This window comes from Lissotriton vulgaris, chromosome 7 (assembly GCF_964263255.1).
Source record: "Lissotriton vulgaris chromosome 7, aLisVul1.2, whole genome shotgun sequence".
NCBI classification, from domain to species: Eukaryota; Metazoa; Chordata; class Amphibia; order Caudata; family Salamandridae; genus Lissotriton; species Lissotriton vulgaris.
Window position 1 is genome coordinate 442,775,133 of NC_141695.1, and position 25,518 is coordinate 442,800,650.

Below are 25,518 nucleotides of genomic sequence, written 5' to 3' on the forward strand. Positions count from 1 at the left end.
AAATGTGGTTGAGTCACAGGGAAACACTCCTACCCCGTCAAACGGTTGTGTTATAGGTTAGCATGGGGATTATAATTAATTTTAGGGCTACAGAGAGGGTTACAGTTAAAGAGGTTTGGTTATCTTTGAGTGAGGTTCAAGGTTACAGTGTGGTTGAGATTATGAGTTGCAGTTAACTAAAATGCATTTGTGTTGCAGATTTATTTACAGCAGCATGTTTGCTCTGACTGAAAAAGACACATTGATGATCACAAATGCTGCAGGAGATCTATTGTAAGGGATTCATGGTAATGGTCTTCTCTTTATAGACATACATCTCAATGATAATTGCACAGTTTCTTTCAAATTTTCAATGAGGCCTGATATGCAAGTAGTTGAAAAGAGTGCTCCTGCATCCGAAAAACCTATTACTAAATACTTTTAACTGGATGAAGGAAGTCTTTTGTTGTATTTTGTTATATCTTTTCAGCAGTTTACAGGAGACTTGCTGGGGTACCTGCAAAATTCAGTTCTCGGAATGCATACCAGAGGTTTACTAGTTTGAGTTACTGGTGCTTTTCAGCAGAGAGCTAAACCTTGAAGTACAGTTTCCCAGTTTAGCAGATCCTACACCACAATTTCACCAGCACACCGCTTTGATCTACCTTTTTCTCTGCTGAGCCTTCCTCATAAAACCAAGTAGGATGAAACAAACATTAAAATTACAAGGGCAAAAATCTGCTCAATATGTCATAACCATCAATGTCATGTTACCGTACTCAAATATTGACAACACTTAACCCTTTTAGGGTCCTAAATAAATATTCGAAGTTACACCCAAAGAGCACGTTGACCCTAGTGTAAGATGTTGATCCTTCCGTAGGCGTCTGCAGGGAAATCAGCCAGTGATAACAGATGTAGAACTCCATCTCACCATTCCTTAACCCCTTGCGCGCGATGTTAATTCTCACGCTGTGCGGGAGAATTAACGACTAGGCGGGATTCGGATGGCCCTCGGCTGTAGTTAGCACACGGTCACCGTGACGCGTGACGGGTGGGGGCCTCTTTGCTCCCTGTTGGGTGGTGAGCAATTGGGCCAGTTTGGTTGATTAAGAGTAAATTAGTAGGTAGAATATCTTCATTTAGTTGTTCATCCTCTCCTCACAGATCTTTAATCTTTGCACAAGGCAAGGGTTGGGGTGTGGAAGGGGCAGTGTGAGTGAAAATACCCCTACAGCTTCACATGTTGACAAAAATGCTTTAATGGATTCACTAAACAATCAATTTTTTGCTCAAAGTACACAACAGTAGGATTAGATATTATATTGGTGCTGATCGTCCCAAGCACAGGAAGCCTCAGGCCACTTTCTTTCACATGCTTGGTGGAATGCCTGAAAATCTGAGTGTATTGGGAATATATTGCTGATATACTAAGCAACTCCATTTCAATGCTTTTTGGGTTGAGCCCCAGATTATGTCTTCCAGGTTATCTCCCCCTCTTCAAGGGGAACCAAACTAGGGACAGGTTTTGAGATTGATCCTGGTGAAACACTTTATTGCTATGAAGTGACTGCATGCAGAAGTACAAGGGATAAAGGTCTAGCTTAGTGGTGTCTCGGAATGACCGAAAGGAACACTCATCCACATGAATCAATTCAGGAGGATCAACAGGTGTAAGAAGATTTACCACACTTGAAGATATTTGAAAGTGCATTACAGTACAGTAGTGAGAGTCCTGATAAATCCAATACCAGAACTGCGCTGCATGTATACATAAGTGTGATTTTATATATGTTCTGTATATTGCCAAATACTGTGTGCAAAAGACAATACGTTTGAAAAATGAGACCCACCAAATGTTAAACATCTGTATATCTCTTTCTCGGCATGCTTATGCTTTGGTCTGTAGTGCTCTATGTTAGGAATACAAATGCAAAGATGTTGAAAGAAGAAACAGTAGAGGAGCGTAGGACATCTTACTCGAGAATCATTAAGACCAGATGCATACAAAAAAACAGATTGTCCGTGGCAGATTATTTGACAATATTAGCTCTCCGCAACAAGCATTTGCACTGCAATCGGTCTCGCCGTTGGGACCTTATATGTATTTAGGTATGCAGCACATTAGCTTTGGTGCTGAAACATCTACTGTTCTTTAACGTGGTGGAAAGTAAGCACTAAACTGCTTGACAGGCCCAGGTATGGGAATACATGGAGAGAAATATTACCTTTCAGCAGGAAATGCTATAGTCCAAAGCTCTATTTCTAATTTAAAATCAGAGCCTTCGGTGGTCATATCACTGTAAATACAAGATTTGGAAAAAATATTATCATCTACGAGTGCTTGGGGAAGACAATATCTATGGACTGGAATCTAGAGAATGCAAAGAGATTCTGGTATTTTACAGACCTCTGCTGGTCGTATTCTATCAAGAAAGTTAAATAGAGGCAGTTGCCTGAAAAAGTTTAAAAAAAGAAAGTCCCTCAGCAGAAGCAATTCTGGTATTTTACTGACCTCTACTGGTCCCTTTTTATTAACATAGTTAAATAGAGGCATATGAACAGGAAAAAAAGTCCCTAAGCGGAAGCAGACAAGTCCTAGGGCTGATCTCCGGAGCCCACAAAGTACATACACATATAAGTATATACTAATGTATAAGTATATACTAAAGTATATACAAGAGGACTCGAATGCTCATCCTAAAAAGGAAGCAAGACACGCTGTTTCCTTTAACTTTCAGCCATTTCAGCAATGAGCACTATAAAATTGTGTGTCAGCAGCTCTCCAAACCATGGAAGATTAACAGACACATATAGACCAGGGTCACAGGCATCTGGATGCATCAATAACAGAGACATAACCCTGGGGTGGTGTAATATTGCTCCAGTGATGGGTGCCTCATCTCAATGGGTGATATGGGTGGAACAGCCTCTGGCAACCTAAATATATAGTTGAAATAAAATATGGGTTAAAATAAGCCAAACACACTGTCATGTTTCTAGTAATTTCACTTGCCTTGTCATGTAGAATGGCAAGTCCTAAGATGGACTAACCTCCACTTTTATTATATCTCCCAGCTTTACTACATCATCATCAGAATTAGACTTGTGTGTCAAGAGGTGGTTATTTAATAGTGGCATCCGGCTGAAAGTTTTACCACACAGTTCACACTTCATGATTTTGGATCGGATATGTTCCTGCTGGTGTTTGATCAAATCGCTTGAATGATGGAATGTCTTCTCACAGGACAGACACTTGAGGCAGAGTTCCATATGAGTCTGCTTATGCCGTTCCAGTTGTGCGAGTTGGCGGAAATTCTTGCTGCATATTTGACAAGTGTAGACTTTGTGGTCAGGATGGGTCAGGTAGTGGCGGCCAAGCCCTGGAAGAGTGGCAAAAAGCTTTGAGCAGAAGCTGCACTTCCTCACCTTCTGGGGTGCCTTGTGGACTAATGTGCAATGATGGTTCAGCACTTGGCAATGTGTGTGTAGCTCTAGGCTGCACATTAAACATTTCACCATTGCTTCTAACTTGCCTTGCTTTGTGGAAGATGATAAATACCTATGAGACCTTGAGAGAAACGGAAGCCGAAGGCGGGTTATGCCTCCTGCCAGGTGTTTCTGGCGGTGTGCTGTGGCATTGTGGTGGTGTTTAAAACTCTTCATACATATGGGACAATGGTATGGCTTCTTGCCTGTGTGCACACGGTGGTGCTTCTGCAAGTCACTAGAGTCCCGAAAGCCCTTTGGGCAAATTGTGCAATTAAATGGCCGCTCCTTGGTGTGGACCATGTAGTGTCGCTCTAGGTGAGTGGCTTGCCGGAAGCGCTGGTCACAGAGCGTGCAGGCAAAGGGTTTAAGCCCTTTATGTATAATAGCATGCTTGTGGAGGTTAGATGAGTTGTTGAAACACTTCTTACATTCTACGCACTCATATCGCTTCTGTCCTGTTGGACTCATCTTATAGTGCTTAGGGCGATGCGCTTCCAACAGGCTCTTTTTACAAAAGGTGAGGTTGCAAAAGGAGCACTTGAACTTCCCTGGACTGGAGACGCTTTCCATGACACTGCTTGAGCTATCCTTTTCTTTTGTCGCATCAAGGGTTGCTGCCTCCTCCAGCTCCCTGTGTGTCTCCTCATGTCTCTTAAGGTAAGATATCCGCGAGAAACTTCGGGGACACAACTCACAACTGTAGGGTCTCTCTCCTGTGTGTTTTCTATAATGCGCTTTCAGTTCAGTGGAGTCCCGAAAGCCCTTAGGGCAGAAGGCACACTGGAAGGGGCGCTCACCCGTGTGTATAAAACGGTGACGGTCCAACTGCGACTTCTGCCGGAAGGTACTGCCACAGATCTCACAACCGTAAGGGCGCTGGCCTGTGTGGATGTTTTTGTGTCGTCGCAGGTTGGAGGGATCAGAAAAGCTGCGGCTGCATATTTCACACTGGAAACACCGGCGCACTTCTGGCATCGTATCCAACTGTTTGTAAAGTGTCCTTGTCTGGTGCATGCCTGCCACTGTGTAGGGCTTGTCATCCTCCACCACTAGCTGAATCCCATTATATTTCTTGCAGTTGTATGCATCTTCCCTGTTGGCATTTTCCACAAGGGGTTCAACAAACACCTCTCCTCTTTCTGCCACCACATCCTCGCACGCTTTAACTTCATCCATGGTACCTACACCATCTATAAAAGGCAGAAGAAGGAAACTCTGTTAGTCGAGTCATAATGAAAGCTTATATCACCAGGGTGAGTTTCAAGGCCTCAATGTTCTCTGATTTGGCAGACACTTAAAATACAACAAACATGTTACTTACCTTCAGTAACACTCATTTTAGTCTGCGGCGGCTTTGCACCACTTCTGAAAGGAAGAGGCACAGAGCTGTACAAAGGCACCACCCAAGCGCACTGACATCAGTTTTGTTTGATACTCAAATATGCTCTCAGAGACATATTGACTGTGACAAACTGTAAGCAAGAAGAGGGGATTGCCTATAGTGGAACCTTTGGAACCGTAAAAGTCCACCAAATGTAAGTAACTTTTGATGTATAGTTTTCTGATCAAAATATTTTATTGAATTTATGATAAAGCAATAGACCAAACAAAAAAAAATGAAAGGGAGCATATAAATTTACAGTATTTCATAAATATAAAGCATTGTACCTATACATTAATAACTACAATGTAATAGAAACTAAAATAAAAAATAAAAATGGGGAACAGCTAGTTTAGCAAGTATATTATAACAGAGCTACAATTTTTTTCAAAAAGTGGGAGAAGGGGTCTCCCGCAAATTACAGGTCCATCAGCCTCAAAGAAGTCTCCCCAAAAATTTTCAGTAACATTATTTTCACCCGGATTCAAGATTGGATTGAGGAGAATAACATTTTATCGAATCTGCAGGCAGGATTTAGGGCTGCTACAAGCACCTCAGATCAAGTTTTTTGATTTCTTGTGCTCATATGGAAGGAAGTTACTATCAGAGGAGGTCACTTGTATGTTGTGTTCGTGGATCTAAAAACGGCTTTCGATTCAATAGAGCGGACCCAACTCTGGACAGCCCTTAGAGACCTAGGATTCCCAACATACCTACTTAAAATCTTGATTCGTCTGCACTATGATAACTACGCTAAAGTTAGGTGGAACCTGAATGGCAGTTTATCAAACGATATTTCCGTTTGTAAGGGAGTACGACAGGGTTGTGTTCTCGCCCCAACACTATTTACTATTTACATAAACAGGTTAATAGAAGAGCAGTACGATTGTGGAGGCGATCCCCCAAAATCAGTGGGTAGCCCTGTGCCCTCCCTGCTCTTCGCAGACAGCACACTGATTATTTCTAGGACGCCTAAGGGGATCCAGAACTTCTGGATAAATTTGCTAAAGCTTAAAAGGATAGAGGATTAGAAATGAACTGCTCTAAGACAAAATACATGACATTCAACCCCTATGAATCCAATAAGGGTTGATAATTGATGTTGGGCTCGCGAACTGTGGAGCGGGTTAAGGCATTCGACTACCTGGGAGTATGAATCAGTGACAGGCTAGTCTGGACACCCCAAATCGAAAAGAGTATTCTGACTCTCCAGCATGCCGATTGTGCAATACCGGCAGGGCTAGGGGCTTGACATTTGAATTACTCTCCCCAATTTTGGAACTACATAGGGCAAAAGGACTAGGAGCGGCCCTATATGAGGCAGAGTTATGGGGGCTGGGGAACCTTAAGGACTAGGTCCTTGCTGAGAACAAATTTATTAGGGCGATTCTCAGTCTTCCCGTGAATACTCCTCTTCTGCTGCTAAGACTTGACCTTGGTCTTAAATCCATTAACAACTTTGCCATTCCTAATGCCCTTTTGTTCTGGGTAAGGATATGGACCAGCAGCACACAGGTACCGTCGAAGGAGGCCTTGGAAGAGCTACTGATACTTCAAAAACAAACATGTTTAACAAGATCAAAGAATGGTTCTTTAAACTAGGGTTGGGGCCCATGTGGGAGGACCCGGGGTCTATCATGAAAGAAATGGTTCTTCTCCTCAAAAAAAGGTTCTGGGAGTACGTGGATACACAATGTATTGATGGTAATGCACATGGCACTTTAACTTCTAGTTTTATCAAGGCAAAAAGGATTGTTTGGTTTTGAAATGTTTATGTATGATATCGAACCTCCCCAGGCAAGAACTCTGTACATTCAATTCAGGTACTGGGTTCTCTCCCAAAATTCCAGGAAGAGCACCTGGGGCAATGCCTCTGTAACATCCATGTGCCCGAACTGTCATTCTCTGCCTGAGACCCTTGAACATTTTGTCTTTTTTTGTCCCTTTTACGCTGATTTTCCGAAAAATTGGTTTCTCCCTGCCTGCCATCTGCTTTCTTTTTCACGCCCCGCCGATGCCTTACGCATTTTTAGGTCAGATACCACAAGGTGGCTAGTATTCACAATTTCGAGATACTTGCTCCATGCTTGGTGGAAGAGGTTAAAAGTGATTAATCATGACTATGTGAAATCAAAATGAACATGTAAGCCACCTGGTTATGGGGCATCCAATGGATTACCGGCGTATAGAATAATGGATCTCTCATTACATAGTTTCTCTGGAATGTTGAATCTGTTTCTTTTAATTATCTTTGAAAAATGTGGAATCTTTTGAAAATTTTAATACTGTCAGAGGTATGCGACAGCCTGTTTTTTGAATATTTTTTTTCTTTTTACGATGTAATGAAATATTTTACTGTTTTTATGGCTGTGAATTTCTATGATGAAAACGATCATATTATTGATTGAATAAATAAATAATATAACAGAGCTACATAATAAAATCTAACAGACTATTCTTATTATATAATATAAAGCGTTAATGATATAACGCTATATAATTGTCAGTTGGTTTCCAAAATAACTAGTAAGTAGATGTGTTGTGAACAACACCCAACATGCTCAAATCAGCTCTTTTTCTGTTAAAAAACATATATGACCACCACGTATGAAGTGGCAATAATGAAGCGTTTTTTCAATTGGCAGTAACAGATTTTAGAGTTGCTCTGCCGCACACGCATTTCTGGCATAATCGTCGCCAAAATTGTTATGATAAACCATGACACAGAAGCAACTTTTATGTTGATGAAGATTTATTCCACGGAGAACAAACCCCAGACCGCAGCTTCCCAGACACAGCTGGACCAACTGCCAAACTGTCCCCAAGCAACATGACATCCCCATGGAACCAAGGTGCATCATAAAGGAATGCAGTCCGAGCCTAGCTGAGACAACTTAAGTACATCATAACACATTCTCATATCATTAAGATCAGGGCTCGAGTCGGAGGTAGACAGCGTCCCCCCACTCTTTTCACTGGGTGGAAACCGTCCCCCCTGCCAATAAGTTGGGCCCCGCAGAAATATGCTGAAGTGTCCCGGTGTAATTTTCAGACACCGGGACATGTTCAGCAGCTCCTGCACATTGTCTGCTTTTCATTCTCAGCAGCAACGTGCAGGCTGCGAGGGAGCCTTTTTTCACCTCCAGCTGGGCTGAAGTTAAGGGGCCATCCGTCCTCCTTTTGATTGTATGTGCTGACTGGGGGCCGCCTGGATCTTTACATTTAAATGTAAATGCCACAGAGGGAAAGAAAGGCACACAGCTTGCCTTCCCTTCCAGGTACTTAAGAGAGACATGCTTTTGCCTCTGTTCTGTTCCTGCATATAAATGCAGAAACTGTAAGACTGTCAGATGGGTTAGTCTGTCTCAGTATTTACACAAATATTTTAAATAGCACTATTTTATTTCTTTTATAGCACTACGTCGGGTAGTCATGAGGTCAATCGCATATTGTCTTACTTAGTCAGTCCTGTCACTTCTTTTTATAAGACTTGTGCCCTGATTAAGATGACTTTCAGTCAGGCATTTTAACTAACAGCACTAAGCATGGAATGGCTTGAACTTACACGTTTCAGCTAGGCTGCCCCAGGCCCACGAAGGGGGCCCTCCTAAGAGAGTGGCCACCCTTAGTGCCACAGGATGGCATATTCGCCAGCAGTGCAGTGTTTGGGGGACTGATGTCACTTCCGGGAGGAAGGGGGGGGGGGTGAGGGGGAGAGGTACTTATACCTCTTCCGCCCTCTGAGCGCCTTCTTCTCCTGCCTCTGGTCGACGGTGCCCCTCCTGCCTGGCTGCCCTGACGCTGTTTTTATAAAGAACGAGGTGAGTGCTTTCCCCGGCCCCCCCTTTTCCCAGGGGCCGGATAGCTCATTTGCCCTCAGCTTAAATCATCTTGACCCCCGTGTCATGTATTTATCGGTTAGGGCGGGGGTTACGGGGGGGGATTCTTTCCTCGGGGGTCGGGTAGCCCTTCTCAGTCCCCCTTCCTTTCCTCGGTGTATTCTTGTCTTTTGGAAGGGTGGAGGGCAGTAGGGGCAGTGTGGTGCCGGGTGAGACGCTGCCCAGGCCGCTATGGCCTGCCTGGGTGAAAGGGTTCTGCCGCGTGCTGCGGCATTCTCGGGGGGGGGGTCCAGGAGGGGCAGGGAACCTCACCTGGTCATTGCGTGTGGCAGCGATCCTCAACAGTTCCGAGGTAGGGCGGGCTGTGGCACCTGTTTAGGCCGAAATCTGTTGGCGCCCAGGCCGTGGCGGTGGATCCTCGCTCTGGGTCCGGCCCGGAGAAGAGGTGCGGACGGTGGGAGTGGTCTTCATCTCCCAGCGGCGCTCCTAGCATTGGCGTGCGGGCAACCTCCGGCGTCAGGGGTGTGCTTCCTCTCCCACCCGCATCCAGCGCGGCTCGTCTGCGTCCTCTCCACCCCGTGTCCGGGGTGGGGCAGGCGGCGGCTCCTGTTGTTGGGGCCCGTTCCCCATGGCGGTGCCCTGGGCTGTGTCGTCACCCCTTCTGGTCGGCGCAAGAAGGACCGGGGAGGGGGTCTATTGCCTCGAGTTCCGGTTCCCGGTGGGGGAATCCCACGCGGTAGGCACCCTCCCTCTCCTCCCAGCGTCAGTGGTGTGCAGGCTGCCCCTCATCCCAGGTCCGGCTCGATTACTGTGAGGGCGGTAGGAGGGGTTTCATTGCTTCTGCCAGCGTTCGAGGCTTGGCGTGTGGCCCCCGCCATACCCCCTCAGCAGGGTGGGGGTGTGCTCCCTTTCCCTGCTGCTCTTCCTTCGCGGCCGCGCTTGTGCTGCCCCCGTTTTTCAGGTGCACGTTTGCGCTTCCATGACCACAGCCCTAGCCCCTCCCATTTGTCTTCCCTCGGCCTCATTGCACCCCCCCCTTCTTAGCTACACAGGGGAAAGGTCGGGCGGGCCAACAGGGGGAGGGGGCGGGGTGTTCAAGTTTCTTGACCAGGCATTGCAGAAGTGGGGGGGAGGTTCGGGGGGGGGACGGGCAGGGGCAGCGGGCAACACCTCTTTTCATGGCATGTGATTGGCAGCGTGGGGGCATTTATGGACCCTGTCCAATTGCAGAGAATCCATATTTGTATATTAGGGGGGGCAGGGCTTTTGATGGATGTTTTATGTCTAAATGCAGTAACCGCACTGGAAAACCGCCCTACTCACCAGGGGGCCACCTAAGGCATCAACAGGTATAAGGGTCATAGCACACTGGGGTCAGTGTGCTAGGGTCTGGGACAACCTGGTTCAGAATCGAGAGGCTAACTTTCATTTTTTAATTACAGATTTTCAGTAGCCTAAGTATTTCAAGCAGCAATAGGAAAGGAGCTGACGTTGAACAGGATAAGGTACGGGCAGGTGGGGCTTCTGGGGAGGGTGTTTTTCAGACACGGACAGGGAAGGGGTCGCGGGGTGATTGGTGACCAGCAAGGAAGGTCTCAAGACGCAAGGGGGGCTATGCTAACTTTTCTTTTCATCTCACACGCAGAATTCTCGCCGTGTTCAGTCCTGGAACGCACATAAGCATATCTACATCTTCTCTGAGTAAGTGGGTACTGGAAGTGGGGATGGGGCTCAGCAGCGGACGGCAAGAGGCCTGGCCAAACTAAGGGTGTGGTTAAGTGCTAGCTGACACTAACTTTATCTCTGTAAATTGAGGGACGCATGACCCGACGATCCGATATGGACAGCCAGGGCTCTCCACCCCTTTTCGTGCAGACGTCGCATGTGGACGATTTGTTGCCGGACGCCAAGCAGGAGGCACAGTGGGCAGCGTTTATACAGATGGCCAAGGGGAAGGGCCTGTCCTGGGCCACGAGGATCTTGAAGGCCGTCGAATCGGAGGATTCTGGCGGCGTCTGCGAGCTGCCCCCTCCGGAGATTGACCTCAACTCTGAGGCCGGACCATCGAGAGCATCAAAGCAGGTCCGCAAGCCCACGTCGAAGGAATTCCCGGCAGACCCGCTGCCAGCCAAATCCAGGGCACTGCATGTTCAGAAGGAGGTGGTGCCACAGCTGGTCACCCCTCAGCCCTTGGGGCCAGCGACCCCGCAAGACAATCACTCGGCCGCATCTATGTACGCTACGCGGGAAGATCTGGGTAAGCTCACGGACACGCTCAAGAACTTCATGGCAGAGCTGAGAGAGGGGCAGGCGAGCTCTTCCTCCCCCCCCCCCCAATTGGGCAGCAGCACTCCTTCAGGAGAGGGAGGGGCACGGGCGGCTGCAACAGTGTGGGTGAGCCAGGCGAATGTTCAGCAACCCATCCAGGGGGTGCCTGTCCCTGCAACCACGGGGGATCTTTGGTGGCTGCGGCCACGCCAGCGCAAAGTAAGCCGGTGGAGGGAGCTGGGGAGGTTCCCCTCTCAGCGACCCCCGCCATCCTGCCCGTGTTGTAAATTGGCAGCAATGGGTTAGCATTAGCAGAAGCCATCCTGTATTTAGAAGTTATCTTATCCGCTTTGTGAAAGCCATTTTGTATTTCTGGCAGCCATTTTGTTTGCCATGTGGTCGCCATGTGCTCTGCCCTACCTTTCTGTTAACTGCTCTTGAAATCTGCCTAGAGACAAACTATATTCAGCATCTTCCACCTGTCAGGCTATTTTTGCTGCTGTATGGAGAAGTAACTATCCTCCCACTTTGTTGAGCAAGTAGATCTTGTATACCCATATTAGTCATTTTGCATGGTTACATGAGCCAGGACTGCCCCTTGGTCATATGCTTACTATGTAACACTAAACATGTATAAGTCCTCTGTTTTCTGTACTCCTCAGACTGCCTCATTCAGTTGCTAAGGCTTCTGTGTGACGTAGTCTCACTCATTTGAGTTTAATAAAGATGTTCTTTTATATTTCAGCTTCTGTGCCAATTTCTTCTTTGTTGGTTTAAAAGGACCAAGTATGAGTGGGACCCCTAGAAACCTTTTTTGATTTCTTCAGTTGGCGCTCCAACTTGGACCTCATCAGAGAAGTGGCTATCTGAGGGAGTGATCTTGTCAGGAGACAGAAATCTACTGAGGAGGACAGGACAGGATTCTACTAAGGAGGTACTCTGTGCACGGAGATTCTGGGGATTCTCTGTCTCTGCAGCCCAGTATATTTCTGATCTTCCTGATTTTTATCCTCCACATGATGTCACCCCTGACTGAGAACCTTTTTGGTGTGAGTATTCTAAAAAAGACTGTTAGGTCATTCAGAACTTGGCAATTAGAATTTGGACAACCATTTGTTTGGTAAGAGCCGTTCTGCGGCACTTGCTGTTGGTTTTGATGCCTTTGTTTGGTAAGGTAGTTTAGTAACACTTACTGTGGCTTAGATTTGCGCTGGCCAACTTTTGATTGATATGTATGTAATATGTAAAGTGCAATTTATGTAGGCAGGTAATTAGGAGATTTTTCTCTGTTTGATTTTGTTTGAACTGCGCAACGTACGAAGAGTACCTTAAGCACTACTTTGATTATAATATTTGCATATTCTGCAATATTTTTGGCATGCTTGTTTCAAGCACACTTCAAAGAATGTGTTGCTTTTTGGAGGTACCATAGTGAGATGTAAAGTGAATTAGCAGGCTCCCTTGAGGGAATAGCTAGATAGGTTTATGTATAAAAACATATTTCTTCCTTGGTGACTTACCCCATGGGAATTAAAATATGACAAAAATACAAACAAGGATCCTTTTTTCTGCGCAATTTTATGAATGGAGATATGCGGAGCGATTTTTTGGTGTTCTGCCAGCCAAAGCTAGTGAATTGAGTGTATTTTGGCTTCTTGGAAATAAAACAGTTTGTGTGGCTGTTTTTGCCGTCTTTTGGAATACTATTGAGAAGCGCTTCTTGTAAATATGACTTACAACTAGTATTTACAAATGGTTTGGTTTAGGTACAGTCTGTGGGCTGTCCTTTGTTTCTGTCTTAAGTTTTGATCTGTGGGTTAAATGTGTGTTTAAATGTCTATGTGGTTTGTGGTTTCACATTAGTGATACTTCTGTAAGTAAATAGCGGTTGCGCTATTTATGAAATAAAGGCTATTAAGCACGCTGTATTATGTGTCCTGAGTGTTTGACCCTTTCTGTGTATGTCTGGAATGAGCTCAATGAGCGTGTTTGTGGTTTTTCTTGTTGTTTTCAGTCTGTTATGCGAAATGTCATTTAATTAATATTGAATAAAAATTAAATAAAAATCCAGAAATGAACCATATGATATGCTAAATAACTATGTTATTATTAAATTGATAAGAGTAAGCAATTATGCACATGTACAAACTGTCAATGCTTAAAAGATAAAATTAGAATTCACATTCAATAGGAATAAAAAGGCCTCGAAAACGAAATTGTGTGTTTTGTAATAAATAAATAATTATAAAGCATTTTCCTTAGGTACATTGTATTAGATATTAACAGGCAAACACGTCATCTGAAGTAAATTTTTGCGGAACTAAAACGCATATTATAGAACATGTATTGAAAGGCCTCAGTTTTAAATAGACAGTCCTCGTGCTTCCATTTCAGTACTAAAAAAAGCTTAAGCAGCAGCTGTTGTTTTGATTGTAGGCCACGGAGAGACATGAATGTTCACCCTGCATTTCAGACTACTGTTTTTAAAAGTTACAAAAATCAGGTTCATTATTTTGGATAACAGGAAAACATTTAACAGGATTTCCTTTTTTAAAGTCTTTTACATAAGCACATTCTTGGTTCTGATGCTAAATAATGACTGTCCTTTTTTTTAAAAAAAAAGTGGCGCATAACTTTTCATGTTTCAAGTTAGGCTTCTGTGCTTAGGCTTGTGAATGAATGCGTCCAAATATGATAGGCAAAGGATGCAGCTTGCTTTTCCTATGTGGAATTAGCAAAATGATTGGTTTTATTAAAATATATATATATATGAATTAATTATGAAAAACTATTTTTAAAATGAGTGCTTTTAAATTCGTTTTTTAATATTTATAAAGCCTAATACTCATACTGTGACCTCCTAGCATTACAATTTAATTTAAGTTGTGTTGTACCGCATAATGAGGATATTTGCATATGGAATTTCACTCTGCGCAGGCATAAAAAACTCATTTTTATAAAGCTATATATGATTATTTTCAATTTCTAACTCCTGGGCTATGTAATGAACATTCTGATAATGAATATTATGCAAAAAAATTATAGGATATTCAATTTTAAGTACCCCAAATATCAAAGTCGAAATTGGGTAAAATGCACTATTTAAACAGCATTTTTTCAATTTACAGTAGCTTTTAAAGTGCCTTAGGCTTCAGTGAATGCATACATTTAGGTATAATACAAATAGCTGACTTCTATATTATGAGACAAGTATATTGCACACTGCTTACAATTGCAAATAAATATAAAAACAAGCAGAAGTTATTATTTTAACTACAAACAGGGGGATAAGTGCTTTCCAGCTTTCTGTCTCTAGAGTGACTTTGAATAGGGAAAGCTGCATGGAATACTTTGCACACAGAATAGGACAGCTGGGAAGAGTTAAATGTCAGCTTTATATTTAGAAGCATAGCATGGCTCCCTGAGCAAAGTTTCCTTTGACATTTGGACCTCTGAAATTTTTTGAAAGAGGACAGGTGAAAAAAAGAGAAGTTTTACCTTTTTTGGGGGGGGGGGGGCAAAAAACAAGTACTTTATGCACTCATGTGATTGAAAATGATTTAATGGTATATGTGAACTTTGATTAACAGATAAGCTTTGCCATTTTAATACAGCACTAATGCTTAAAAGCTGAGGGGTTTGGTTATTCATGTGTTGTAGCCCTTTCAAAAGTGCTATGTACCTCCTATACCTTTGTTTATGGCCAGTTGCTACAAATAGGGGTTGATAGTGTTGACAGAATTGAAACCTGTTTTAGGTTTCCTACAATCAAAATGGGGGAAGAAGGCTAGCCCCTCTACAAATTAAGGCTTGGTAATATGTATGTTGCTCTCTCCTTTTCATAAATTTTTTTAAGCCTGTGAAATAGCAATGAGACATTTAATTGGCTATTTAGTAATACTGTTTTAAACATCGTTAGCATTAATAAAATGAATACAAAAGTATATGTTTTATTACTGCCCATCCTGTTTGATGAAATTATGACAGGATCAGTAGTCTAGATTGCTGTTCCCTTATTTTGACCTTTAAGGGGAATTAGATGTGGGTAGTTTTGTTCTACAAGTCTTAGGTGATAACACCATTATTGTAGTTTTGCAAGGGCATTGCTAGTTTTTTATTAGCTAGTCTGTGTAAATAAACTGACAGTCCTTATTAGAGCTGATGTGGCATAGTCTGGATCATGAAAAGTAGAATGTAGGGAAGATGCCCATGTGATACTTAGCAAAAATGTTCTGAAGAAAATGTTGTTTTATAGATGAGCCCCCGTGAAATTAGCAGTTTTAGATTTTTTCTGCTGCTCCTATAATATGAGAGCATGGTCCTAAAACGTACAATGTATGTGCTTTTTATTAAGAAGAATCATTTTAGAAGTGTCTGTACAAGTAATGTAAAATTTATGAGCAAAAGTGTAGAACATTTCCTTTTTTTAAAGAGTTTTCAGCAGATAGACTTCCCATGTAGCTATCTACCCTTAAATGGCAGAGGATAATGCTCTCACATTGAAGTTAGTGAGGATAATGAAGAGTACCCAATTGAAGAGACTAGAAGTACTGCCTTTGCCTTTGAGAGTGACAGTGCTTTTTAGACCAGAGTTGTCCCATGGCTTCTGGCCACTCCTTTGAAGATTACAGGCCATCTACCTGCAGTCCCTTTGTTAAATACAATGAACTGTTTTGTACTATATTGAAGGAAACTAACAGCTGTGTCCGGTTCTTATATCACCAAGTTCTGCAGGATCTTCCAGAATAAAAGGAAGAGTCATAATAACCTGAAGAACGATGATTAAGATGAGTCCTAATTCCCATCAGTGACAGCTACAGATGAAGGGCAGACGTCTTGGACCTCCAGTCCCAGGACCCAGAAAGTAGCAAGGCTGGACAGCGATCGCCAGCGCGCCATCAGTGGCATCTCCAAAGCATCGTGCCTGCTCCATCAGAAGGCGTTGGACATCAGACAAGAAGGTGGAGCTGGTTCCCTGTTTGCCACAGAACCAGAGTTTCTGTGCAAAAGAGCGAAAGAGAAGGATCCCTGTTGTTGATGGCAGGGATGGTTCGAGGCTTCATTTTTCTACCTGTCATGTGCTGGTAACCTCTGACAGCGCGGTCCCTTGAGCCCCTTGGCCTGAGTTTTGGCCACCCCCCTTTTCTTTGCTCCAATGGAAGGGCAGTGCACAGGAGGATCCAAGATTGGCAAAAGGCACTACATTGTGGTACAAATGATGAAAGGAAAAAAAAAATGAAAGAGCAGCCCGAGCGTCCTCTGACACTGATTAACGAGTGTTGGAGCCTGAGAATGTAGCTGAACATGAAATGTTATTGCTTTTTCTGTTTAAGCAGTACCCAGGTCTGCACGAGATGATCTGTGCCCACAACCAACGAAGAGCACAATATCTGTAGTGCCTGCCCCAGAGGAAAGACACTGGTGCACTGCATTGAGACTTTCGAGTGAACTGTAAGTATTTGCCAGGAGGGCACTCCAACAGATTCTGAGAAGCAATATTTTCATGGAAGGCCTGGATCGAGAGGCCCAACGCGGAAGAAGACAATGGAAGCAGATTTGATGGACGATAGAAGCCTACCAAAGAATGGACTTTGGCATAGTTGCACAAGTGATTCCAGTGCAATTGTATAAAGTGTGTGTTGGATATGTTCCCATTTGACTGAATTGCCATGGAAGAGGAATAGCCTCTAGTGGCTCCGCCCCTAGCATCCAAAATGGTCCACCAGAAGTGAATTTGTGTGACAGTTCTTACTGTTCTGCTGGCATCTTTTTAAAGTAGTGTTGTGTCTGCACTCTGATAAAGGGTGTTCCCATTTCACCTGAGAGCATTGATAAGGATCGCCACTGTCTCACCTGAGTATGTAATAGTCAATGAAATGCATAGGAGCCCTGAAAATGTTTACTAGATGAATTTAGGATTTGCTTTTGCTTAGGACTAGAAAAATGATAATTCTGTTTGTGATAGGGGTCATTACTCTCTCCTGCTATCCGTATGCTAATTATGACTAGGGCTCCCGGTTTTATGGTATTTATTTTTTGGCCATTTCCTTCTGTATTTATCCATATTTATTTTTGTAGCATTTTATCTGTATTTATCCATATTTATTTTTGCCTCAAGCAAAAGACGAAGCTACAGCTAGTATTTTTCCACATTTATTTAAATTGTTGCTTATTTATTTTATGCACATAATTCAGCCTAACTCTGCTAAATGTGCCAATGTAGATTTTGTAATTCTCGTAAAGAATTTGTCACAAAGTATTTAAAAGGGCATGAGTGAAAGGAAGCTCAGCCCTTCAAACCTCTATTAGCGTCATTTCCTATCCTCATGAGTATTGTGAATTTTGTCTGCTCACGTACCACACTTCTCAACCCAGCACAGCTATGCAAAACATGTATGGAGTTTACTTGTCTGGATTGATAATGTTGTGAAATCTCTGCATTCTGAATCACTACTGAGGGCCGTAGTATAAACACTGTAGTTGGTGATCCACTCGCAGTCAACTCGTGCATTAGGACTTTTCAAATCAGTATTCACACAACTCAGAATCCTAATTGAGACCACATAAATCCGTCAGTATAACTGACCACCTTCATCCAAAATAATAAAAACTTTTAATGTGGGGCCGAAATTAATGTAGACTGACCTCTGGTACGATTAACACACCACTGAAAGCATTAACTAGCGCATCCACGTTGAAGCCGATACAAACCAAGATTCTCAACATATCTTTATCAATTAAAATATTTGTAACTCCTTTTCAGAAAATACACCAGCTCTACTCAAGAAACAAAGAATGCGTTCAGGTTGCTTGAGATCGGAGATAAGCCCGGCACGATTAAATAAACAAGCATATGCACCAAATACGTAACACAAGGACAGATTCATTTTTGATAGGCACGGGCATGTACACAGTTTACACAATGTACTTGCACTGAAACAACAACCTGGCCACAAACTCAGCCAACACTCCGGCCCTAACTGTGAAGCTGCCATTAAGCTTCGCTTGGTTTTAAAGACGCAGTGGCTGGAGTGTTTGTGACCTGATTGTTCTTGCAGCCACATGTTGCTGATTTAAATAATATAGCGCAAACTCGGCACAGAGGAATTGTAGCGCGCTACATTTTCCCACCAATTATGTAAGGACACAAACATTTTTGGTTTTCACGGTAATATTAAGTGACAGTACACTGGGTACTGCACTTAAAGAACAACCCTCCCACAAACTCGGCATACATTCCGGCCCTGACTGTGAAGCTGCCATTAAGCTTCACTTGGCTTTAAAGAGGCAGTGGCCGGAGTGTTTACAAAGTTTGTGGCCGGATTGTTCTTCCGCCGCACGTTGTATATTTAAATACTATAGCGCGAAATCGGCACGGAGGTATTGGAGCGCTTTCTGCACCAATTATGTAAGGACCACCATTTATCTGTCCCCGATAGTACATACGTTGGATGCATAATCTTACCTTTACCTTGAAATGGCAATGGGCTGGCGCTGAGCTCACTCGAGTGGCGGAGCCCCGGAGATGGCGGGAGAAAGGGTGGGGCAGCAACAAAAATGGCGACAGGGAGGCTCCTTCTGCACTCAGGGTGGTCCCTGTGAAGTTAAAAGGAGGAGGAAGTAGGGGTGCCCCCCAGAATAAAGGGCTAAAGGTATGAGGCTGTGGCCGAATAAATGATGACACGCCCACACAGTGACGCCTGGATCGAACCACGATTGGCTCAGGGGCACAGCAGCAAGTCAAAAAAGACACTAATTGGAAGATATCTCCAGCAAAACACAAACTGTAAGGCCCTGCATGTGAGGGGCGTGGCAAGTCAACTCAGCTGGAGCACGGCAGCACGCTAAGTTTGCTAGTATTTACCGCTTCTAAATATAAATACAGACAAAGGAAAAATAGTTTCCTGTCTGTATTTATATGTAAATATCCGTTTAAACGGAAAACCGGGAGCCCTAATTATGACCCAATGCTCCGTTCTCTTTGTATTCCTGCTTATAGCTTACATATACCCGCTTAATAAAATGTTTGGAATGGAAAATGCCCACCTAGCAATAAATGAGGAAATTGATAAAATTATAAAAATTAATGTGTAAATATTTTCTATGTTCCTACTGGATCATAGGAATGTCTTCAGCTAATGCTAAAACGGGCGTCTGTTGTAAATTGACAGCAATGGGTTAGCATTAGCAGAAGCCATCCTGTATTTAGAAGTTATCTTATCTGCTTTGTGAAAGCCATTTTGTATTTCTGGCAGCGATTTTGTTTGCCATGTGCTCGCCATGTGCTCTGTCCTACCTTTCTGTTAACTGCTCTTGAAATCTGCCTAGAGACAAACTATATTCAGCATCGTCCACCTTCGCACATGCCCAGAAGGGCCTAGCCAGTAGAATGCACCTGCTTCTCTAGTATAACTGTCAGGCTATTTTTGCTGCTGTATGGAGAAGTAACTCTCCTACCACTTTGTTGAGCAAGTAGATCTTGTATACCCATATTAGTTATTTTGCATGCTTAAATGAGCCAGGACTGCCCCTTGGTCCTATGCTTACTATGTAACCCTAAGTATATATAAGGCCTCTATTTTTTGTACTCCTCAGACTGCCTCATTCAGTTGCTAAGGCTTCTGTGTGACGTAGTCTCACTCATTTGAGTTTAATAAAGATGTTCTTTTATATTTTAGCTTCTGTGCCAATTTCTTCTTTGTTGGTTTAAAAGGACCAAGTATCAGTGGGACCCCTAGGAACCTTTTTTTGATTTCTTCACCGGCGCCTAGCCTTCGGGAGGCGGCAGACGCAACGGCCACTGCGCTAGACATTTCCTCCCCATCCGCCAGTGCGCTTGTTAGCATCCCTGCAAGCAGTAGTCTAGCCGTACCTATAACGCCATCACTGCCGGCCATCTGCCCGTCGAATGAGGTTCTCCCTGTCCAGCAGATAGCGCCCCCGCGCCGTTACAGCCAGTCGCAGCGGCACCTCTGCTGTCAGGTCACTGCTCCTTGGCCTCTCAGGTACATTTAGCGGCCAAGGATGTTATCTGGAGGCGAGAGCTGATAGATATCTTCTCTCTGCTCTTGTTGGGTCAGGATGGGGTGGATGCCAGAAAAGCTGGGGTGAAGGAGGATAGCAAAAAGGTTAAGTACCAGCCGTGGCTAGAAAAGACCATTGAGAACTGGCTAGACACGTTTGCTATTCTGTCCGCAGTCATCCTGGAGAAACATCCCGAGCAGGGTCAGGGGCTCTTGCAATACGGCCCGCTAATTCACAATGAGACGATGAAGTGGGGTGGACAGGGCTGGGTGAACTATGACAGGGAGTTTAGGAAGAGGATGTCCTTGTGTCCTGAAATGCCTTGGGACCAGAAGGAAGTACAGCTATGGCTAGATCACATGGGATCACGTAGGCTGCAAAGCGCAAGGGCACAGCCTAAGAGTCAAGGGAACAAGGAAGCAAACAGTAGTTCTTTCCACACTGAGACACGTGGTGACAAGCAGTCCTTTTGGGGAGGGAACATGGGGAGAAGGAGCAATAGAGGGGGATTCAGAAGGTTGCCCCCAGGGGCCTGTCGTTTGTTCAACACGAGGTCTTGCTCATGGGGTAAAACATGTACATTTTTGCACGCTTGCAACAAATGTGGAGGGCCCCACCCAGCGGTGTCTTGCCACTCTCAGCAAGGGGTCCCCACCAAAGGAAAACAGGAAAATGGAAGTTAGATGGGGCAACCTGGGTCCTTCCACCCCCCCTTTCCCCACCTGAGTTAGCAAGGTTGCGGTCCCCACAAGCTATCCAACACACAACCCTCTCAGTTCCTACCGCAGGCCAGTCCCGCAAATGTGGAGGTGCAGTTAAGGGCCCTTCACCAGTCAGTTTGTCAAACCTTTTGCCTCTCCTCAGACAGTACCCGCTCACACAGGACAGTCAGATGCTACTGGCAGGATTTAGCGAGGGTTTCAAAATCCCTTATGTGGGACCCGAAGGGGCCAGGGAGACCTATAACCTCAGGTCAGCCAAGGAACAGCCAGAGGTTGTTAGGGCCAAAGTAGAGAAAGAGAGGGCACTGGGGAGAGTGGCGGGCCCTTTCATGCGACCGCCCTTAGACAATTTTGTGGTTTCTACTCTGGGGGTAGTGCCCAAGAAGGAGTCTGGGGCTTTCTGCTTAATCCATAACCTCTCTTACCCGGAAGGGGGCTCGGTCAACCATGGGCTGGAGGAAGGCGCTTGTTCAGTCACGTATTGTACACTGGACGTGGCTTTGGACTTAGTCAGGAGGGCGGGCAGGGTGCCTGGTTAGCCAAAGCAGACATCGAATCGGCGTTTCGCTTACTACCAGTACATCCAAGCAGCCAACACCTGCTAGGTTTCAGGCTAGAAGGCAGTTACTTTTATGACCGGTGCATGCCCATGGGTTGCGCAGTGTCATGTGCTTACTTTGAGGCATTCAGTAGCTTCCTTCAGTGGGCTCTTCAGACAAGCTATGGGGTCGCAGGGGTGTCACACTACCTGGACGGTTTCTTATTCATTGGGAGAGATGGGTCACAGGAATGCAGCAATGCCCTTAGGGATTTCGAGCTGCTGGCCAGTCACGTGGGGGTCCATCTAGCGCCTGGGACAGAAGGTCCGGCGCAAGTGTTAACTTTTTTAGGGATCAAACTTGACACCTTAGCAGGGGAATCCAGTCACCCAGCGGACAAGGTTCAGGACCTTGCACAACACATCCGTGAAGCCATAGGTCAGGAGAAGGTCACACTGGGTTTCTTGCAGAACCTCTTGGGCAAGCTCAACTTCGCCGCCAGAATAACACCAGCGGGGAGGGTCTTTGCACGTAGGATTGCCAGGGCAATGGCGAAGGTCAACAGGAAGCTTCACCTAGTTAGGCTTAGCAAGGGGATGAAGGAAGACCTGAGCATGTGGGCGAGCTAATTGCAAAGCTTCAATGGCTCTATTTTATGGAGGGCGCCTTGGGCGGGGACTCCTGAACTTGCCGTGTTCACGGACGCGACTGGCAGAGAGGGCTTCGGGGTCATCTTGGACACAGACTTGTGCGCGCAGAGATGGCCCAATGTATGGCATAGGAAGAAGATTACGGTCCTGGAATTGTTCCCAATAGTGGTGGCTTTTCACCTTTGACCCTCAGTTTTGTCGGCGCAAAGGGTCCTTTTCTGGTCCGACAACCTGGTGGTAGTGAAGGCCATCAATTTGCAGTCTGCGTCCTGCCCGCTTGTCTTGTGCCTACTGAGGAAGCTGGTGAGGGTGTGCCTAGTTAACAACATCGAGTGTAGGTCGCGTCATATCCAAGGGGTGCAGAACACAGCAGCAGCTGATTCTCTTTCTCGCTTTCAGTGGCACACATTTCGGGAGACGTGGAAGAAGGGAGGCCATCCCTGGAAAGCAGGACTCAGGACTTCATTTTGTGGGCAAAGGACCAGGGGAAGAGTCAAACATGGATTGCGGGACACTTGTCAGAGATCAGCCACCATGCTAGATTAAGGGGGCAGGTAGATACCACTAAGTCGTTATTGATCCGGTCGGTGCTCAAAGGCTGGGCCAGGAGTGAGCCACGAGCACCTGACAACAGGTCAGCCATAGATTTCGAGACACTACAGGAGATGCTGTATTTGGGTGGACAGGGCGACACACTCTGCTTTTGAGGCGGCCCTCTTCAAAGCAACTTTTAGCCATGCCTTCTTCGGGGCATTTAGAATAGGGGAACTGGTAGCGAGATCATAGGACACATCTGGGGTGGCATTGAACAAACAGGATGCAGTGTTGACAGGCGAGGCCCTCACCGTAAGGCTATGTAGATCTAAAATGGACCAGACAGGGGTAGGGAGGGTGATCGTGCTGAACAAACTAGAGATTGCAAAGTATTGTCCAGTGCGCCTAGTCTCGTCTTACCTGGCTCTGCGCCCCGCAACAGAAGGCTACCTGCTCATTCACGCAGACAGTACACCCTTGACCAAGTATCAGGTACAACGCATAATGGAGGTGTGTTTAGAGCTGTCAGGCAACAAGATCCAGGGAAAATGTTTCTGTAGCCACTCTTTCAGAATAGGAGCAGCAACCACGGCTTTCCGGGCAGGCTTGCCAGAGGAACGCATCAAACAGGTGGGACGTTAGGAGTCCATGTTATAAAAAGTACATACGATCATGAGGGACACCGAGCAAATACGGATCAGGGAAGAGATGTAGTTGCGTAAACAAGGGTTGCGACATATGATGTCGGTGCATCTGTTTGATGTTATTGTGTACAAGTGTAAAAAATTGGTTGTCGTGTTATGTTTAAAAATCGTGTTTCAAACTTCTACATCTTCATTTGCCAGGAAAGACGGTCTCCCGGGTGATGGGCCATTCTGTAGTCCAGAGGGTATCTCAGTGGGCGGATAGCAGAAAATAGACAGGCTCACGACCACAGGATAATTTGGCTTGGGACACCAGACATGCGTTGGAATAGCTTGAATGAGAAAGTCCTACAGAGACTGGGGGTGGGGGACTCTCCGCCCGATGTATTAGTAGTACACCTAGGAGGGAATGATCTTGTTCCCCTGTGGAGAAGGGATCTGCTTCACGAGATGAGGGCTACTATGTGTGAGTTGCGCAAAAAGCTGGGGACCTGTGAATTATGGTGGTCAGAAATTACGCCTAGGCAGGTACGGCAGGGCGCGCGTTCGGGGGAAGCCATGGAGACCTTGCGCAGGAGGGAGAACAGCGCAATGCGTAAGTTCATTGAGCAAAGGAGTTTCGGGTTTATCTGGCATGGGTTGCTACATGCTAAGAACACAGGGTGTTTCAATGCAGATGGGATACACCTGTCCAAAGTGGGTATGGACTTATTTTTGCTGGATCTGGGGGAAGCCTTGGAAACAGCAGGGTGTAAGTGAATAGGGCTATATGGTGGGGGGCCTTGGGGTGGCGGGGGCCACACCCAGGGCTGTGGTGGAGTTACAGGGCGATCCAAAGGCTGTAAGGTACATAAGGGTACCCTCTACAGGACCACAGTAAGGGTACTAAAGCCAATAATCTCATGGGAGGTCCTCGCGTGGGATCCTGGAGGAGCGACGGCGCCCCGTTAGTCATACGGGCGGTTGTGGACCTGAGCAACCGGGGGTTGCCTGCAACTCTCCACCCCCCGTAGCAGGGAGGGGCGTGAGTAAGGGGTGGACTGGTGGTCCGCCAGAGGGAGGAGCTATCTCCTCCCCCAAAAATGACAACACCGGCTGGTTAGGGCCATCGGGTTTTATGGTTCATCAGGTGGGCAGGCGGCGAGGGGCTGCCTGCCCTGGAATCGCCCGTAAGTTAACCCACCATGTTGGCATATTTTTATGCAAATATACCTGCAGCAATTTTCTCCACCAAAAATGTGTTGTGTCTATTTATTACATTTATTGCTGTGGGATGGCTGGGGAGCGTGCCGCTATTGGCACTATTGGTAGAGGTACAGACATGAGATTCCCAGCCTGCTCAGCGGTGTAGCACTGAATAAAATACTGAGCTGTCCCACAGCAACACTCATAACAGCGAGCAAAGGGCTTTCTGCTTTTATCTGCGTGCAGCCATCTGGTTTGCACGTGCAACTTCGGCCAAGCCTGACTCAGCCTTTCATCCTTTCCACAGTCAATAATTTTAGATAGATTCTTTTACCACAGTTATGTACAGCGCTGCGTACAGTGGGAGCAATATTGCAGCGGACACTTATGAGCACGTATTCTATTACCAGTATACCTGTGGGGTGAACCATCTTTACAACGCAACTTTTACCACGCAGTGCCTTTACAACGCGGTCATTACAGCGCAAACCATTACAACGCATTGCGCTGGGGGGCGCTCTAGGATAGGGAATAAGTTTAATTTACTATCCAACACCTTCCCTAGTGTCCACGGGGACTGGTGTTGGAATAGTAAATTAAACTTTTCACTATCCAGCACCCCAAAGCGCTATGCGTTGTAATGGATTGCGATGTAAAAACCGCGTTGTAAAGGCATGCGTGGTAAATGCATGCGTTGTAACGTCATACATCCACCTGTGGACATTGTGATATTTAATCTTTCCCGGTATTGTTCGGTTATCACTCGGGGGTCTGCCTTCCCTGATGAAACATGTCAAATCAATAAGGAAATACAACTCGTCACCCTAACCTCAGTGAAACTGATTTGACAGACGAGAGCTGCCTAAAAACACAGGTCCGAACTGTTAATGAATGTACAAAGAGCGTAGTTTCCCTGCGTCCCCTCGTAAGTATGGGTGTAAAAAGAAAACCATATTCCACATCTAAAAATAAAGGTGTTTAAAAAACTTAGCTTGGTTGTGGCAATGCTGCATTCATTTCATTGTTTGCATGACTGCAGAACAATCCATCATATAATATATTGAACATGATGTTTGTTATGGTCAGCTACAGCAGCGAGTACAGCAAATCAAGTAAATATGTAGAATTACATACTGATCGCTGCCACTGTCTTCAGTTTAAAGCCTTCTTCCCCGCAGTGCTGCAGCAGATCTGCGCCCAGAAGCCCCTCCTCCGGAGCCCGCCCCTCTGCCCTGGCCGAGGCACAGGAAAGGCGCAACCT

The 25,518-nt window shown here is 45.4% G+C and overlaps 1 protein-coding gene across 1 annotated transcript; it reads right to left on the reverse strand.

Annotated features, from left to right (window-relative positions):
- Positions 1 to 276: 276 nt before the first annotated feature.
- LOC147701816 (uncharacterized) lies at positions 277 to 25,518 on the reverse strand. Its single transcript, XM_086930457.1, has 2 exons — positions 25,392 to 25,518; positions 277 to 4,661 (listed from the first exon to the last, which is right to left on the reverse strand). Exon 2 carries the CDS (start codon positions 4,645 to 4,647, stop codon positions 3,019 to 3,021), a length of 1,629 nt encoding a protein of 542 aa, XP_086786583.1. The 5' UTR covers positions 4,648 to 4,661; positions 25,392 to 25,518; the 3' UTR covers positions 277 to 3,018.